The 17,733-nt window shown below is 48.3% G+C and overlaps 3 protein-coding genes and 1 long non-coding RNA gene across 4 annotated transcripts in view; 1 reads left to right on the top strand and 3 right to left on the bottom strand.

Moving 5' to 3' along the window:
* LOC140706422 (uncharacterized) overlaps positions 1-17,733 on the bottom strand; it is a 98,335-nt gene that overhangs the window by 42,871 nt on the left and 37,731 nt on the right. The gene's annotated exons all lie outside the window — the stretch shown is intronic.
* The window catches only part of LOC140706732 (uncharacterized), a 51,883-nt gene continuing 36,009 nt past the window's right edge, over positions 1,860-17,733 (bottom strand). Inside the window, exons 14-15 of the mRNA XM_078392325.1 lie at positions 2,285-2,352; positions 1,860-1,976 (exon numbers count right to left, since the gene is read on the bottom strand). Of these exons, the coding sequence (XP_078248451.1) occupies positions 2,305-2,352 (48 nt within the window). The 3' untranslated portion in view covers positions 1,860-1,976; positions 2,285-2,304. The remainder of the gene's footprint in view (positions 1,977-2,284; positions 2,353-17,733) is intronic.
* Positions 3,628-4,245, bottom strand: LOC144588856 (uncharacterized). Its single transcript, XR_013544589.1, has 3 exons — positions 4,162-4,245; positions 3,796-3,850; positions 3,628-3,696 (listed from the first exon to the last, which is right to left on the bottom strand). It is a non-coding gene; the product is annotated as an uncharacterized LOC144588856 (long non-coding RNA).
* LOC144588851 (uncharacterized) lies at positions 4,625-10,399 on the top strand. The gene is made up of 2 exons (XM_078392324.1): positions 4,625-10,048; positions 10,308-10,399. Exon 1 carries the CDS (start codon positions 4,812-4,814, stop codon positions 7,143-7,145), a length of 2,334 nt encoding a protein of 777 aa, XP_078248450.1. The 5' UTR covers positions 4,625-4,811; the 3' UTR covers positions 7,146-10,048; positions 10,308-10,399.

The raw sequence follows: 17,733 nt of genomic DNA, 5'->3' as shown, positions 1-17,733 counted from the left end.
TAGGGATATCGTGGTTTCGTGTGCTTCCAGAGGCATCTGGCAGGGCCCCTGCGAGATACAGAAAGCTGGACTAGATGGACCCTTGGCCTGATCCAGCAGGGCTCTTCCTATGTTCTAACTGTGGAGACCTCATTCAAATCACAGCTCCACCATGGGATCTCAGTAGTTGGGGGACGGGTAGTGGGTAATAGAGAATAACGTGGGATGAGAGAAGACCAGTTACGATAAAGGACATTGCTCAGTTCCTGTCCTGAGAACAAAATGTCCTAGGATTGTCAGTTATATCCCACCCCAAGGAACTCACAGCAATGCCTGTTAACCTCATTGGAATCTCCTGCAAGGAGCTGCAGCCAACTAAGGTAGCCCTGCCTTCTCCATTTCAACCCTCTCTAGGTGTATTAGAGCCCCACAGGGTTGGCCTGAATGGCCAGAGAAGATAAGAATTGCAACACAAGCATACTGAGAATATTCTCCTTTTGGAAAGGCTGGATTACATATTTGGCTAAATCTTGAGGCAGGAGGGAATGTCTTGTGAAAGAATACATACTACACGTGACTAATTCAACACTATGTTTTATTTATTTACTTCACATTTATATTAAACTTGAGGATAAACTTTTATGAACAACTTTCCTGACATTTCAGGGGGAGCAAAATAACAATATAACATGAAAATAAAGACATTAAATACGACAGTTTGAGGGAAGGTTGCTATGGGGAAGGCAAAAACCCCACATTGCTTAGGAAAAATAGGAAACGTGGGTAAAATTCCTTCCCAGCCCCATCAACTGGCAGCTAACAAATGCCCATAGCAAGAAAAGCCACATAACAAGGGAAGGGAAGGGGGGAGGTTCTTTCACTGAACCTCAAAGCAGGAACCCTCCATGGGGGGGGGGCGTTGCCACTCTTCTTTCTTCTTCCCAGGTCTTGACTTCTCGAATGGTGGGGAGAGGTGGACCTGTGGCAAGAACCAAACAGTGTCAGCAAGGATGCTCCTGCTCCTCCTCCCTTGCCATTCCAGCTGCGACTTCCCCATGACCAGTTCAGTTCACCCAGGGAGCAGGTTGTAGAAACCAGCGGGGTGGGAGAAAGGGGGAAATGAATGGAGGGAGGAGGTTTGGAGGCAGCTGGAGGGGAAGGGGAGGAGAAGCAGAACAGCCTGGCTGGGGAAAGGGGTTGGAGAGGTTGCCTTTTCAGTGTTGCCACTGCTCCAGATAAGCAAGGGCAACACAGGCCTGGAAGGGTAGGAGTTGTGGGGGAAGAGGAGAGAATCGATGGGGTGGTGGTGCCCCACCTCCTGACCGATGTTGCTAACAGGACCTTCCTCTGCTGTTGGGGCCAATTCTCCTTGCTCATGTTCAGCAGAGAAAACCCTCGCCCATTTCCTGCTGGTCTGGAGCTCCACGATCTTTCGAGGCCATTGGGTGAGGAGGCACCATCCCACACCCTGCAAAGTGAGGGCAGGGAGGAAAGGGCCTTCTGGGGACTTAAGGGCAGGGCTTCCCTGGGTCAGGAGGTGGAGCAGCCCACCCACATCCTTTCTCTTCCAGATACCTTCCCTTTTTAGCCATGGTGCAGCTGAACTGTCCTTTCACTCATGGTGACCTTATTCCTAAAAATAAAAAAGTAAAAATTAAAATTGACATCATAATTTCTCATCTAAGTGGAGATCTAAAAAACAAAGGAACATATTTGTTTACTCCTTCTCTATTTTTTAATTAGCTTACGCTGTGACTGACATCCGATCTCTTCCCCTTCCATGGAAGCCCTGTCTCAAGCAAACTCTGCCCTACACCTCACTAGACAGCCTCTTCAGTGGAGAGGACTTTGTTTTCTTCCAGCTCTTTTCCTTACCTGTCTGCAGCATCCTGTGTCCAAAAAGGACCAGGGAGAAAGCCTTCTGGAGGTCGCCCTTCATCTCAGGAGGAACTCGCCGGGCTGCAGGGTCCTGGTTGCTCCGCAGATTTCTTCAATGCCTAGAAAAGGAGAGAAGAGCTAGTGATGACCTGAATATTGGGATTCACTTGGAAATCCCCCCCCCCGCATGCCAATGACTACATTTGAACCACAACCCCTTCTCAAAGGCCACTAGTGTACATTTCTACTATGGCTGTTCTCAGCAGCATAGAAATCCACAGCCTGACGTACGCAGAGGGATACCTTCTAAAATTGAAAGGCCACGTGCCACCCATCCTCTTAGTCGTTCTTCTTCTGAAGGGGCTGCTATCCCTGAGTGGCTTCAGACATCCTTCAGCTCAGCTTTCCTTAGATAAGGATACTCTACCTTGCGGTGTCAGACCAAGGCTACCACTCCTCTCGCTCCAGGCTCCTGATGAGGTCTTCTAAGGAATCCTATCAAGGAGAGCGAAGTGTTCAAGCCAAGGCTGCCTTGCTCCCCAAACTAAGGCTGAAGCAAGATTAGCCCACTCTTAGAGCAGGAACAGGCCTGTTAGGGCTGTTTTTGCTAGCTGAGTTTGCCATTCTAATGTGAGGAAAGCTTAGCCTTTTGAAAAAAAAAAGGGATTCCCCTTAAGGTCAGGGTGTTTGACATACTTCCTGATACACTTTCTGCCCTCTCCTTCCTTACCCAAGGGGAGAGAGCCTCTTCCATGGTGAATGAATCCTCCAGTTGCTTGGAGACCCTAGAAGAAAGTGACCACTCATTGAGGACCCGAAGACCTTGCAGTGAATTGGTCCTTCTCACCCAACATCTTGAGAATAGGGACCAAGTCCTTCTGCTTAGGAGTATCTTGGATCCCCTTTTCAGCACGTGCCTAACATGTCTCCCTCTCATTGTTGACCTCCAGTTTCCCTGAGCATCCACTGGGCGCAGAGCACAGCTGCTGAAATCTCTTGTCTGTACCAAACACGAAAGCAAAGGCTTTAGCCTTCCTTTACAAGAGAATCACTACCCTGGACTTTTCAAATAGTAAGTTTCTCCTTTATGTGAACAGAAAAGGCCACCCTTCTTTCTTAGGGAAGGTGCTGTGATTCTTGGGTGCCTTTCGGCTAAATGTACGGTACCTCTCTGGACTGAACACGGGCTCCCTCTCCATCTTCTCCAGGCTTCTGATGAGCTCTTCTAAGGAGTCCTGGCAAGGAGAATCAGGTATTAAACCCAAGGCTTCCTTGCCCCTTAAGGTGTTTGTCATCCTTCCTGATACAAGGATTCCGGTATTTCTTTCCTTACCGAAGAAGAGGGAGACTCATCTTCAGTGAAGGCACCTTCTTTTGGCTCCGGAACCCTAGAAGAAAGAGACCACTCATTGAGGACCCGAAGACCCTGCAGACAATGGGTCTATCTCATCCAACATCTTGAGAATAGAGACCAAGTTCTTCTCCTTTGAAATATCTTGGATCCCCCATTCAGGATATGACTATCATTTCTCCCTCTCGTTCTGGACCTCCAGTTCCACTGAGAATCCACTGGGCCCAGAGGACAGCTGCTGTAAACTCTTGTCTAAACCAAACACGAAAGCAAAGGCTTTAGCCTTGCTTTATAAGAGAATCACTACCCTTGGACTTTTCAGAAAGTAAGCCTCTCCCTTATCTGAACTGAAAAGGCCACCCCTCCTTCTTAGGGAAGGTGCTGTGATTCTTGGGTGTCTTTAGGCTAAATGTACGGTACCTCTCTGCACTGAACAGGGGCTCCCTCTCCATCATCTCCAGGCTCCTGATGATCTCTTCTAAGGAATCCTGTTAAGGAGAATCAAATGTTAAACACAAGGCTTCCTTGTTCCTTAAGGTGTTTGTCATCCTTCCCGATAACAAGGTTTCTGGCCTTTCTTTCCTTACCGAAGGAGAGGGAGACTCATCTTCAGTGAAGGCGCCTTCTCTCGGCTCCGGAACCCTAGAAGAAAGAACCGACCGCATGAAAGACAAGAAGAGCCCTGCAAACTATGGGTCCCTCCACCCCAATAATCCAAGAGAGGCAGCATATCTCCTGCCTTGGATACTCTTGGATCTCTTATTTAGTGAGTGACTCCCTGTCATCTGTGACTTCTAGATCCACTCTCATAACACCCAGCCTTGAGCAAAGCAGCAGCCGGAAGCAGCTACGTGCCCATCAAGGTGCCCATATGTACTGTGACCCAGGCTTTGGGCGGGTTGTGTCTTCTCAGTCCACCCCCTAAAACACCAAAACCTCAGCAAATAGATTACCTGGTTGGATGGGGAGAAGGCACACGTGCTTCCTTTTGCATACTGCCGAAATCATCCTGGGTCCCCTGTTCTTCCGAGGAATCCTAGGAATGGAATTCATATATATTTTTACCCAGTTTCAAAGAAAAGCTTTTCTAATGCCAAACAGCCAGGCAAGCTGCACAGTCCCATTGTGCCCCATTAAAAAGGGAATAATAGACCACTTCTTTAACGTGGTTCTCTATGAATCCACACAGATGGGTTAAACAGCGCCTGCGCTGGTTCCTCTCGGAATTTTCCAGAGCTATGAGGGAAAAGATACAATGTTTGAGTTGCCCTGCACTGCGCAAGTGCAGCCCGCCAAAAATCCCCAGTTCCATTTATCCGCCCGCGGAGTTGGAACCTCTCGGTTAGAGCTCTTGAGATTTTACTCTCCTTTCGCTATTTTCGGATTTTTTGGACTTGACCTGGCTTACCTATCGTCTATCCGCATCTCCGTTGCCCTGAATTCGGACCGGCTGACCTTCCCTTGCCTCTGGCGTGCTTATTGCAAGTACTTTCGCTTCCCGCTTGATCCTGATTGAGGCCTATTACCTCCTGCTGAGGCGCCACGCGCCAGCAGGATTTCTTCAATTACTGACTTTCTCTACCGTTCTTTCACCGCTTGGCTTATGTCAGCGAAAAAGGGACCTTTCCGCCGCTGTTCTGCTTGCTCCGGGAAGCTCCCCTTCCAGGACCATCATTCCCTCTGCCTTTTCTGTCTGGGCGAGACCCATTCGCCCGCCACTTGCAAGCATTGCAAGGAATTCACCAAGGCGACCTTAAAATCTCGTCAGCAACGCCTCAAGTATTTTCTGTGGAATCGCACTCTGTCAGCTTCGCAACCTTCAGACATGGAATCTGTCCAGTCGGTCTCCACTGTTCGTTCAGAGGTGACCTTGGTCTCCTCTTCCCCTCCATCGACATCTAAGGAGGTCTCCAAGAAGTCTTCCAAAGGAAAATCTAAGAAATTGCCTGCCGGCAAAAAGTCTTCCTCCGAGGTACCCTCTTCTTCATCCTCGGCACCGACGAAGAAAGGATCATCCAAGCCTGCGCCGAAGGCTAAGGCAAAGACCAAGGAAATTACCCTGGTCGTACCACCTGTTTCGGCGTCAGTGCCTTCTCCATTCCTCGAGGAGTCTTCTCGGGACCGGGATTCGGTCTCCGACTTGGGCGCCCCCATTCCACCTCGCCAACCGCCACCGGTGGATCTGGGCAAGTCGCCTACGGTTAGCCAGCTCGACAAGCTCGTTGCCGGCGCCGAGAGCATACCGCTCAGCCCGATACTTACCGGGCGAACCACCCGATCCCCTTCACTCCTGTCGGAGTCGGGGCGTTCGGTATCTCCTCGCCCTCCACGGGGTCGACCTACCCAACCGATCGAAGAACCAGTCCCTCGGCGCCCAGCTTCTCACTCCGCCGACGACGAACCGCTGCCGAAGAAGCCCCGCCGTCGACACAAGCACCGTCGAGGCCACCGACGCCGAAGGGACTCCTCACCGTCCGACTCAGATTACAGTCGGGGTCGGAAGAGGTCCCACCGGAGACGGCGAAGAAGAGATTCGTCCACCGAGTCCTCTTCGACCTCGAGAGAAAGGAGACATAGGAGAAAGAGAACCAAGTACTCCTATTCCTCGTCCTCTCGCTCCCGGTCTCCACGTCGAAGCCCTCTCCCGAAGAGACCTGTGGATAAGGGCTCCAAGAAACCATCGGCGCCGAAAGACGCTCCTGTCGTCCCTCCTGATGCACCACTGCAACCTCAGGATGGGATTCCTCCGTGCCCGAAAACGGCACCCTCGGGCTCGGGAATACCTCCCCCTCCTTCTTCCTATCCTTCCGAGGAAGACCATGCCAAGGAAGATTCCTCCGACGTCGAAGACGACAACGAGTCTGAGGTCTCCCTAGACGTCCCTATTCCGGGGGAGCCTTTGCCTCCAGAGGCAGCTAACCTTAAACCATCTTCTCCGTCGGAAGATTTTTCCTCCTACACTCAGATGGTTGCTCGTATGGCCCAAGCTCTAAAGCTAGCTGTCGAACAGTCTCCAAGAAGGGAAGAGAATTTGATCTTTGGAGACATTGAAGCGGAGAGGACACATCCAGTTAGTCTGTCCTTCATCCCAGAACTGATGGATCTCATTAAGGAATTCTGGGAGCATCCTGCCAATGCTACCACTATCTCCAAAAGGACTGAAAATCTGTACAGAATACACGGAGAAAATACATCTTTTCTTCTCATGCATCCTGCTCCTAATTCCTTGATAGTGGAGTCTAGCTCTACCAAGACTCCAGCGAAAGGCCACCCTACACCAACCAGTAAAGAGGGAAGGAAGCTTGAGATCCTGGCACGTCGCATGTATTCTATGACAACTTTCACCTTACGTGCTGTCAATTATCTGGTTGCTATGGGGGCCTACCAAAAACAACTTTGGTCTAGGGTTCTCCCGGCCCTTCAAACTGCGCCGGAAGATATACGACAACTCTGTTTGGATACACACGCTGAGGCCCTTACAGTGTCCAAATATCAACGACTTGCCGCCCGCCATGTCGCGGAAGCCACTTCTAAGAACTTTGCCTCCCTCATCACCTTGAGGAGGCATGCTTGGCTGCGTTCAGCTAACATTGTGGAGGACATTAAAACCAGGGTAGAAAACCTCCCCTTCGATGCTTCTGGTCTTTTCAGCCAAAACACCGATGAAAACCTGGAAAGTTTGCACAAGAGTAAAAAGACAGCCAAGTCCTACTCAGTGCAACCTCAAACTAAACAGTTCAAACCACAGTGGCGCCCTAAGTACACTTCCCCTTCCTATCAACAGCCATCCACCAGCACTTACCGTTCTTATGGAGGCACCTCTTCTCAGCGTCCTCCTCAGGCCTCATCCTCTTCCTCTGTAGCTTTCAGACCACAGCCACCTCGTAGAAAGCAGTCCTTCAAGACGTCTGCAAGGAAACAAAAACAGTACCTTTGACTCCCCGACTGTTCTACTGCCGTCCTCCCACACCACCCGCCTTTCTCCTTACCTTCACAACTGGACCCTCATTACCAACGACATCTGGGTCCTCAACATTATCACCTCCGGTTACCGCCTGGAGTTTACCAGGTTGCCTCCTCTAGGACAGGTCAACCCTACATCATTCGATCCGACCCTAGAGGAGGAAATCCTGACTCTTCTTCAGAAGGGAGCTATCCAGAAGGTGCCGTCAGAGGATGTCCTCGACGGTTTTTACTCCCGATACTTTCTGGTTCCGAAGAAGGACGGGGGTCTTCGTCCCATCCTCGACCTGAGAAGCCTCAACAAGTTTCTCAAGGTACGCAAGTTCAAGATGGTGACCTTAGAGTCCATCATTCATCTTCTGAGGCAAGGAGACTGGTTTGTGGTCCTGGATCTGAAAGACGCATATTTCCATGTCACCATACACAAAAACCACAGGAAATATCTGCGTCTCCTCTTCAACAACATCATTTATCAGTTTGTGGCCTTGCCCTTCGGCCTTTCCACAGCGCCCAGGACTTTCACCAAGTGCATGGCTCCGGTGGCAGCATACCTGCGCCTTCAGGGGATCCAGGTGTTTCCTTACATCGACGACTGGCTGATTGTCTCGACATCCAGACACCAGGCCTTAAAGGACACCCAGTATGTTCTCCAGACATTACAATCACTGGGCCTTTCTGTCAATCACGAAAAGTCCAAATTGAATCCCTCTCAGGTAGTGGACTACATCGGAGCGAGGCTGAACTCAGTACACGCCCGGATGTTCATGCCCCCAGAACGCATCCAAAAGCTAAGAAGAGCCATAAAAAAGTTCAAGCCACGAGCAAGAGTAAAAGCAAGCCTTGCACAACATCTACTAGGCCTCATGGCTTCTACAACAGCAACCTTGTCCCATGCTCGCCTCAAGATGCGTTCACTTCAAATTTGGCTGCTGTCCCTCTTCAATCCATTCCTCGACAGTCACAACAAGCTCCTTACTGTCACCCCGGAGTTGGCACAGCAGCTGCAATGGTGGACTTTCCGTCCTCACCTGTTAATCGGCCGTCCTTTCCACCCTGTTCATCTGTCAACTCAAGTCACTACAGACGCGAGTCCACAAGGCTGGGGAGCCCACTGCGAGGGTCATCAGATCAACGCTCTGTGGTCCCCTCGGGAGACAGAACTGCACATAAACCACCTGGAGCTGTTAGCCATCATAAAGGCTCTGAGGTCCTTCCTACCTCTTGTGAGAGGCAGGGCGATCCAGCTCGTCACGGACAACACCACAGCGATGTTCTACGTGAACAAGCAGGGGGGAACAAGGTCAAAGTCCCTCTTGTTCCTGTCAATACATCTCTGGGAGTGGTGCTACCAGGAGCACATCTACCCGGTAGCCATCCACATAGCCACCACGGACAACTTCGTTGCAGACGAGCTCAGTCGCCGCTCCACTCAAAATCACGAATGGGAGCTGGACTCACATGTATTTCAAGAACTCTGCCACAGGTGGGGAACTCCAACAGTCGATATGTTCGCCAAGGACTCCAACAAGAAGTGTCCCCGCTACGCGTCCAGGGCAGGACGCGGCCCGGGATCGTTGGGGGATGCTTTCATGATCCCATGGCACACAGGCCTTCTTTATATGTTTCCTCCCATACCATTGGTTCAGAGGTCAGTAGTCAGAGCCCTCCAGCTGCAAGCAGAAGCAATCTTGATTGCACCTTGGTGGCCCAGACAACCTTGGTTCTCTCTACTTCTGCAGACAGCAATCGACAAGGTGAAGCTTCCCCTCGTCCCACACCTAATAACTCAGGACTCGGGGTCGATCTTCCACCCCGACCTGGACTCCCTCCAATTGACAGCGTGGAGGATATCCCATCCATAGTGGAAGTTCTAGACAAAGCAAGAAAGCCTTCTACCATCCGCCTCTATCAACACAAGTGGCAAGGCTTTCTCAAATTTACTACAGAGCGGGGCTTACAAGCATCTCCTGTCTCCTTATCTACATTGCTACTGTATCTCAGACACCTGTTTGATCTTGGTCTAACCAAGTCTACCTTAAAGGTGTACACCTCAGCCATTGTTACTTTCCAACCCAAGGGGTCTCAATCCTCCAGATGGTTCTCCCATCCAACGGTGAAAGCTTTCTTCAGAGGTCTGACCAACATGAGACCCCCTGTGCGACGACCATTACCTCAGTGGTCTTTACAAACAGTACTGCACTCACTGGTTCGTCCCCCCTTCGAGCCTATGGCAACCTGTGACTTAAAGTTTTTATCCCTCAAAACTTTGTTCCTTGTGGCAATCACTTCTGCCCGTAGGGCTAGTGAATTGGCGGCTCTTCGGGCTGATGCTCCCTACCTCCAATTTTTCAAGGACAAGGTGGTGTTATACCCAGATGTTTCTTTCCTCCCCAAGGTGGTGTCGGACTTTCATGTCAACCAACCTCTGTTGTTACCTACTCTTTTCACTGAACCCTCTTCAGATGTTGAACGAACGCTCCACTGTCTGGACGTTCGTCGTGCATTATCCTTTTACATCTCAAGGACCAAGGACTTCAGGAAAGTCCAGAGACTGTTCTTGTGTTATTATGGCCAACGTAAAGGGACCGCTGCTTCGACGTCGACCCTGTCCAGATGGTTGGTTTCCACCATTTCGTTGGCCTATGAGTTGCAGCACAAACCTCTCCCTGAAAACCTGCGTGCTCATTCTACATGAGCTGTTGCCACATCCACAGCCCTGCTGCGTGGGGTAGACATCCCCGATATATGTAGAGCAGCTACCTGGTCCAGTGTATCAACATTCATCAAACACTACAGACTGGACCTCAGGGCCAAGAATGAGACCAGATTCGGGAGGGCTATCCTTACATCACTGCTGCAGTGACGGCCCACCATCCTGTAAGTAGCTTGGTAGTCACCCATCTGTGTGGATTCATAGAGAACCACGTTAAAGAAGAACAGGTTACTTACCTGTAAACATGGTTCTTTAAGTGGATTCTCTATGAATACACACGACCCGCCCAACCTCCCCACGTGTCCGTCACTGCTGACTGAGTTCCAACTCTCTCTATGTGCGGGCACATGGAACTGGGGATTTTTGGCGGGCTGCACTTGCGCAGTGCAGGGCAACTCAAACATTGTATCTTTTCCCTCATAGCTCTGGAAAATTCCGAGAGGAACCAGCGCAGGCGCTGTTTAACCCATCTGTGTGTATTCATAGAGAATCCACTTAAAGAACCATGTTTACAGGTAAGTAACCTGTTCTTTTTCAGTTTTATCTACGTAGAAAACCCTGAAGAGGTTCGGTGTATGTGGGAATGGACTTGAGGGCACATAATTATCATTATGCCACGACCAGGGCTTAAACCTGAGAACTATGGTTAGGCCCTGCTTCCAGAATGACGACCGCATTCTGAATAAGGGTTGTTGTCAGTCCTCAAGTTTCTGAAACAAGGACCAGTCCTTTTAAGAGAACTGATTCCTCTTCAGAGAAGGAGCATCTGACTTCTTCCCGGCTGGATTAACTTCTCTGGGAGTTGCAGCCGCCTTAGAGGTGGCGGGAACGGGAGTGAAGAAATGGCAAGGGGGAAGGACAACCAGACCGTTATCTCCCCATTGAAAGACTTTTGTGGGATTTCAGAAGAGGAAAAGGAGTGGTGGGAACCAGGCAAATGAAAGGGAAAGAAGGAATCCCAGAGAAAACTTTGGTTGGATTTAGGACTATGCCTCCCTCCAACTTTTGCTCTTTTACATGCCAGGCAAGCTTTCCTGTCTTACCCAAACAGAGAAGGACTCTTCAACAGTGAAGGTTTGGTTCCTCTGTGTCTGCAGGACGCTAGAAAGGGAGAGGGGAGGAGAGAAGTGAGGGGTCAGAAAAGAAAAGCAGAGGAGGAGCCCTGCTGTGCCAGACACAACTGTGAAAGTGTGAGCACCCAGATCCCCCTGGAAGCTGAGAAAGATGTCAGGAAGACAACAGAGAGGATATCTTTTGTTCCTTCGTTACAGAAACAATGTATTCTGTCCCAGGCCAAGGTCTACTTTCACCATGTGAATCAAGGAAATACTGGGAGACTTCAGACATCACAAAAAGTTACACACCAGATGGACAGGGTTACTGCCTCTTATTGTGTAAGATTACTGTGATGATGTTTGAGCCTTCTTGGTTACCACTGTCTGAAGGAGCAATCAAAGAAAGCAGGGGTTTTTCTCTACTTTTTTTTCCCTTGTGTCCTCTGTCAGCGGACAGATTTCTTTTCTGGTTGGTTCCCTCTCAACAGAGTGGGGAAGGAACCCAAGGACAAAGTTTTTCTCTACTGACCAAAAGGTAACAAATATAGGGAGAGGGGAGCAGAGCGTCTTGGTGCCAGAACACCCAGCTGACACAGGTAACGCTTCAAGTGAGAGGAGCTGAACAAAGGGCACCAGCAGGATGCTCATCCACAATAAGGCAGAGAGCTTGGCTTAACATTCCTTGAGAATCCAACCCCTCACTCCCTAAAAAGTGAAGTGACCCAAAGTAGGGCAGACCTCTTGCAAAAATGGATGCCCTCCCTGACCCTTCCCCTACCTGAGACGGTCCTACCTGGCCGAATTGGGAGAAGGGAACCACTCCTCATCCTTGATGCTGCTCATATCATCCAGGGTGTCCTGTTGGTCTCGGGAATCCTGGGAACCCAAACGGTGCATGTGTTAATTCACTCATTTCCCTCAAGTTAAGCTTACCCCAGGTTCTGCCCAAGTGCATGTGGAACCTTTACCCAATTATACCGTCTTGGAGCAGTTTGCAGCTGGACGTTTTGGCTCCTCTTATCCAGCTGCCCCACCCCAACGTCTGCCTTTCATCCAGCACACAAGCCTCTATTTCTTACCAAGGTGTTGGAGGTCTCTGCCACATCATAAGTCACGTTCTTCCTTGGCTCCGATGCACTGAGGGAGAAAATCCTAGAGTACAAACAGAAAGCAATGAAATCATAAGGAAAGAAAATGGTGTGGATAACCCTGCTGGACTCTCCATCTAGTTTTCCTCCAGTTTTATGCAAAGTGGAAGGTGGGCCGGGAATTGAAACAACCCAACAAGCTAGGGATTGAAAGGGGCCCTGGTTTATTGCATGTGAGCAAGGGATGGAAGAGCCCTCATAGTTCCCAACTGCTCCAGATGGCAGGCCCATCTAAACCAACTATGAAAGAGTGAGCAACCAGGTCCCCCTGGAAGCTGAGAACCATGCCATGAAGACAACAGAGAGGAGATCTTTTCTTCTGTGTTTAAAGTGAGCATCTATTCTGTCCCAGGCCAAGGTCTGATACTATCATGACAATGAAGGAAATGCTGGAAGAGTTCAGACAACCCAACTAGCTAGACAACAGACGGACAGGCTTATTGCAGCTTATTGTGTAAAGATTTCTATGATGATGGACTAGCCTTCCTGATTAACACTTGTGGAAGGAGCATGCAAAGAAAGCAGGGGCTTTTCTCTACGTGCTGTTTCTTGGATCCTCTGTCAGTCAATAGGTTCCATTTCTGGTTGGTTCCCTCACAACAGAGTGGAAAAGGGACCCAAGGACAAACCATGGAGTTTTCCTCCACTAACTTAGAAGGGAACAAACATGAGGAGGGGGAAGCAGGGAGGCTTGGTGCCAGAATACCCAGCTGACACAGGTAAATCGTCCAGGGAGATGCGCTGAACAGAAGGCACCAGCAGGTTGCTCATCCACAACAAGGCGGAGAGCTTGGCTTATCGTTCCTTGAGAATCCACCTCCTCACTCCCTAAAAAGTGAAGTGACCAAAGTGGGACAGACCTCTTGCAAAAACGGATGCCCTCCCTGACCTTTCCACTACCAGAGACGGACCTACCTGGCTGATTTGGGTAAAGGGAACCACTCCTCATCCTTGATGCTGCTCACATCATCCAGCATGTTCTGTTGGTCAAGGGAATGCTAGAAACCCAAACTGTGTGTGTGTGTTAATTCACTCATTTCCCACAAGTTAAGCTTTCCCCAGGCTCTGCCCAAGGCTGCACTCAGGGCATGTGGGGGTCAACCTTTACTCAATTAGACTGTTTTGGAGCATTTTGGAGCTGGACATTTTGGCCAGCCCCACCACCCCAAACCCTGCCTTTCATCCAGGGCATAAGACTCCGATTCTCACCAAAGGGCTGGAGTTCTCTTCCACATCAAAAGTCACATTCTTCCTTGGCTCCGATGCACTGAGAGAGAAAATCTTAGAGTACAAACATAAGGCAATGAAATCAGAAGGAAAGAAAATGGCGTGGATAACCCTGCTGGACTCTCCATCCAGTTTTCCTCCAGTTATATGCGAAGCGGAAGGTGGGCCGGGAATTGAAACAACCCAACAAGCTAGGGATTGAAAGGGGCCCTGGTTTGTTGTGTATGAGCAGGGGATGGATGATCCCTCATGGGTTCCAATTGGACTAAGGAGGAAATATACTCATGGAGTGGGTCTCATTTTTTGCCACATGGTTTTCTGATTGGTACTGGGATTGTTTTTCAAGGCTAACAGCTGGGAGATAGTGGTATCACTTTGACAACAACTGGCTGGTAGTATACCACTTTGACAAGAACATCAGCGTTCCTTCTGGAACATTCTGATTGTTCATGAAATTTCACCATTTTCACCATTTTCAGCTGAGGTGAGCCAGAAGAGACAGATGGGGAGCAAGATCAAATGTTCTTGATTTTTGAGTAGGCTTTATTGTGCCACCCAGACATCCGAGTTCATCATCCTGCATTGACCAACTATGTACAGGTCCATCTGCCATATCGCTAGAGAGAAGGTTAATTACACGGAATGTTTGTATAACTGGGTAAAAGAAATGTCAGAGGGGTTGTTTGTTGGTCTCTTGCAGTGGAACGCATTTTGGACTTGTTGAACTTCAAGGACTACCAATAATCTGACCTAACTTCCAGCGGGGCTGGTGGTTGTCATCTTAAATCTGTTGAAGCACCATTAAAAGACTCATATATTTTAGACTCCATATTTTAAGTGCTGGATCTTTTATAGGGTTGGCATCAGAGCTTCAAGTTATTCTTATTTTTTTTAGGACTGCAACTCACAGAATCTTCTGACCAGCAGGAGAAATTCCATAGTCCAGTTCTCCAGATCCTGTCTGCTTAATTTGCATTTATGCAAACTGACTAGACTTATTTCATAATGTGCAAATGTGTGTTTTAGGCCAAATAAGTATATGAATTATTCTATTGTTTTTCTACTAATATGTTTCAGTTTTGGTATTATTTAATACACTTAACCATTAATCTGAGAGGGGAACTGCAGTGTGAGGTTCAAATCCATTGCTCATTACACAGTTTCGTGCCCTTAAGAGTAATCACTTCCTGTCAGTTAAATCTACTTTAGAGGTTTCTTTGGGAGAGAGAGGAACAGTGTGCATTACTGATGTGTATCAACAAAGAAATTACACCATGCCATGCATAAGGGCAGCTGGAAACATACGCATGAAGTGGGTCTCATTTTTTGTCATATGTTTTTCCTGATGGATACTGCCTATGGCTCCCTAACGTACGGGAAGAATATCAAAATACCTTACCAATGACATATTGTATCTAATTTTCACGGGGGTAAACAAACAGGGGAAAGTGAGAACAAACTGCAGAAATAGGGGTGCAGATTTCCTTCAAAAATACAAATAGGACATATTGAATGTTAACATTCTTCACCATATTTGACATTTCATCACTGTGTGCACACATACACAACTTCTACGTACATGCATATGAGCACATGAAAATAAATGCCCTTCCAGTATTGCACCCCCCCATCTTTAGATTTCTCTTCTCTTCAATAAAAATCCTTCCAAAGCCTCAATCTGAGTTGTTGTTTTGTTTTCTCTGCTCTGCAGTCAGATATGTGAACCAATAAACTCCCAACAGATAATGCCTAGCTAAGTTTCTAGGAGCCTGCAGAAGATAAAACAGAACTTGATTTTTCTGGGAGGATGGTGAGATACATAAAATTAGAGACAAAAAATCTGTCTATCTTAGGCTACAGCTGCCATAATTCCTCAGTTAGGGGTAACTTCTGTGGCTACATTATGTTCTATGATGGGATACTTCCATTGTCTACAAAACAGCTAGGAACAGGTTTTCCTCAGAATGTCAACAACTACACATCGAGAGGAGGAGTCTTCAGGTTATATGTTTAAGATATCCTGTCCGGCTGGGAATGCCTTCCCTTATTGACTCATCACACAGAAGGGCTGTTTTCTTGTAGAACAGAATTTTCAAACCGAAAGAGTGACTCCTTCCTTTATCTTACATATCCAGTTTTATAACAAGCAAATGTGGAGAGGGAACTCCCGGAGCTGATCTAAGACATCCTTAAAGTCCATATCTCCAAATGCTATCCATTTCAGTTCTCAAATTTAGGTTCCCTTTGTATTTTAACCGTGTTTGAGTTGGCTATTGCACCCTAATGATTAGGTTCTTTTGTCACTGAGGTTAAGGAGGGTAGCATGGTTTGAATTTTACCCTGTGCACTGGCCAGACTAGTGTGTACTCACTAACTGGGCAGTAGATACATTGAATATTTAAACAAACGAAACAAAACAAAAACAAAAAAAATACTATCCTTGCAGGTCTAATGGTGTCTTCAGATATAATGTATGAGGAAGTCTATGTAGATAATCATATTGGGGTCATTAAAACAGTGCAGTAAGATTAGGCTTCACCCACATATTTCCTGGGACCTGGAAGGTTTGTACATCCATCAACAGTCTGGGATCATTCCAAATCTCTCTTTAAAATTCAAAACTGCATCTATCAGGTGTCATCCTATAGTTGCCTTTTTTAATGGGATATACAGCAAATATACACAACAGAAGGAATACAAATATCAAAACAATGTATTGCAGCAGTTTAAAGATTAACTATAAAATTTCACTGTGTATTTTGGGGGACTTAGGTGCATTTTAATCTCTCTCTCTCTCCTCTCTCTCTCTCTCATTTTTATACAACCCACATCTGGCTGAGGGTTATTCTCTACAGTTTACAACCTATACTGCCCAGTTTTAAAATGGGCAAAGATGTTGTTTTCCATTCAAAGACTGGAACACAGACCACTGATGCGCTAATCAGGGACTGATGTGCACATGATTAAAATCTGAGTAAAATTCAGCTAACTGGATTACCACTGTGTTTAACAGAGAGAAAACATACTGCAATTGGATTGAGAAAAGATCAGTTAGGAAAAGAGATTGCTCAGTTCCTGTCCTGAGAACAAAACTTCCTAGGCTTGTCAGTTATATCCCACCTCGGCGAACTCACAGCAATGCCTGGGAACCTCATTGGAATCTCCTGCAAGGATTTGTCATAATGGCTGAGCCTAAAGGGGAAGAAGCCACCAATGCCCTTCTCATAGCTTGCCAAATCAATAGAAAGACTGACTTGAAAACACCACATACGTTAAACATGTCCTTGTTATGCTTTCCCATGGAAAGGAAGATGGAAGATAAAATCTAGAACCCTGGAGAGCTGCAGCCAACCAAGGTAGCCCAACCTTCTCTGACTTAGCCCTCTCTAGGTGTCTCAGAGCCTCACAGTTTTGGCTTCAATGGCCAGGAAAGATGGGAATTTCAACCCAAGCATGCAGAGAAGGTTCTGCTTTTGGAATGGTTAGATTAAATGTTCTGATGAATCTCGAAACAGAAAGGAATTACTTGTGAAAGAATACATACTACACACCAGTGGTTCTTAACGTGGGCGCTAATGCCCCCCAGGGGGCGATTTCATTTTTCAGGGGGGGCAGTAGAATGAAAAGGGGAGGTGTGGGGGTGGTGGAACAGAAGGGCGCAGTAGGGGGCGCTCGAGCAAACCAAACCTGTGAAGGCAGCTGCAGCCGCGGTGCTGGCAGTGGATCCAGTGCCGCCACCGCCAGACAATCCAGCTCTTTCTGCCTGCCACGTCTCGCCTTTCTCCCTTAGGGGAGCACCAAGTGTGGATTGGGCGGAAGGAAAAGGTCTCTCGGGTCTCCATCCTCGTCCGGTGAAGCCCCTGGGTGGGGAGGGAGAGACAAGCTCCGTTTGTCCATCCTGCCTTCCCACCCACCTTCCCGCCTGTTGCAAGGGAAGCATGGAGATAAACGGGTCGGTTTGGGGTGGCGTGGCAGGATTTCTAGGGACAGGGCTGGCTCGGGTCATCCTGGGTGGGTGGGAATTTGGCAGCTTTTCCGGCTTTTCTTGTCCTGTTGTAGCTGGCTGGCTGTCAAGGGGGAAGAAAATTCACTTGGCCAACTTTAAATGGCTTTGAGGGACATGGGACTTAAGATCTTCCCCTGTCTTCTGTGTACACGGGTGTGAGGTTTCTCTCTATATAAATCCCCTGGGAGAGAAAGCTCTCAAATTGAACTGAGAGTGCTGAGGGCAAAATCCATGGGGCTGTCATACAGAGACAAGCAAACGCACTGCGGAAAGTCGGCCGCTCCTCTTTCTCCCTGAACCCTGAGGATCCATTCAGTGAAAGCGAAAAGGGCAGCATGTCAGTTGCTTGAGTATAACAGTTTGCTTCAAGAAGGGGGTGGCGGGGGCGCTCCAAAAGGTTTAGACTACAACTC

This window comes from Pogona vitticeps, chromosome 4 (assembly GCF_051106095.1).
Source record: "Pogona vitticeps strain Pit_001003342236 chromosome 4, PviZW2.1, whole genome shotgun sequence".
NCBI lineage: Eukaryota > Metazoa > Chordata > Lepidosauria > Squamata > Agamidae > Pogona > Pogona vitticeps.
Note: the sequence above shows the minus strand (reverse complement) of the source record. Positions and strands in the feature narration are given on the sequence as shown.

Bases quoted from the DNA above. Each gene is read 5' to 3' on its own strand.
- LOC144588851 (XM_078392324.1), top strand. From the start codon at position 4,812: ATGTCAGCGAAAAAGGGACCTTTCCGCCGCTGTTCTGCTTGCTCCGGG.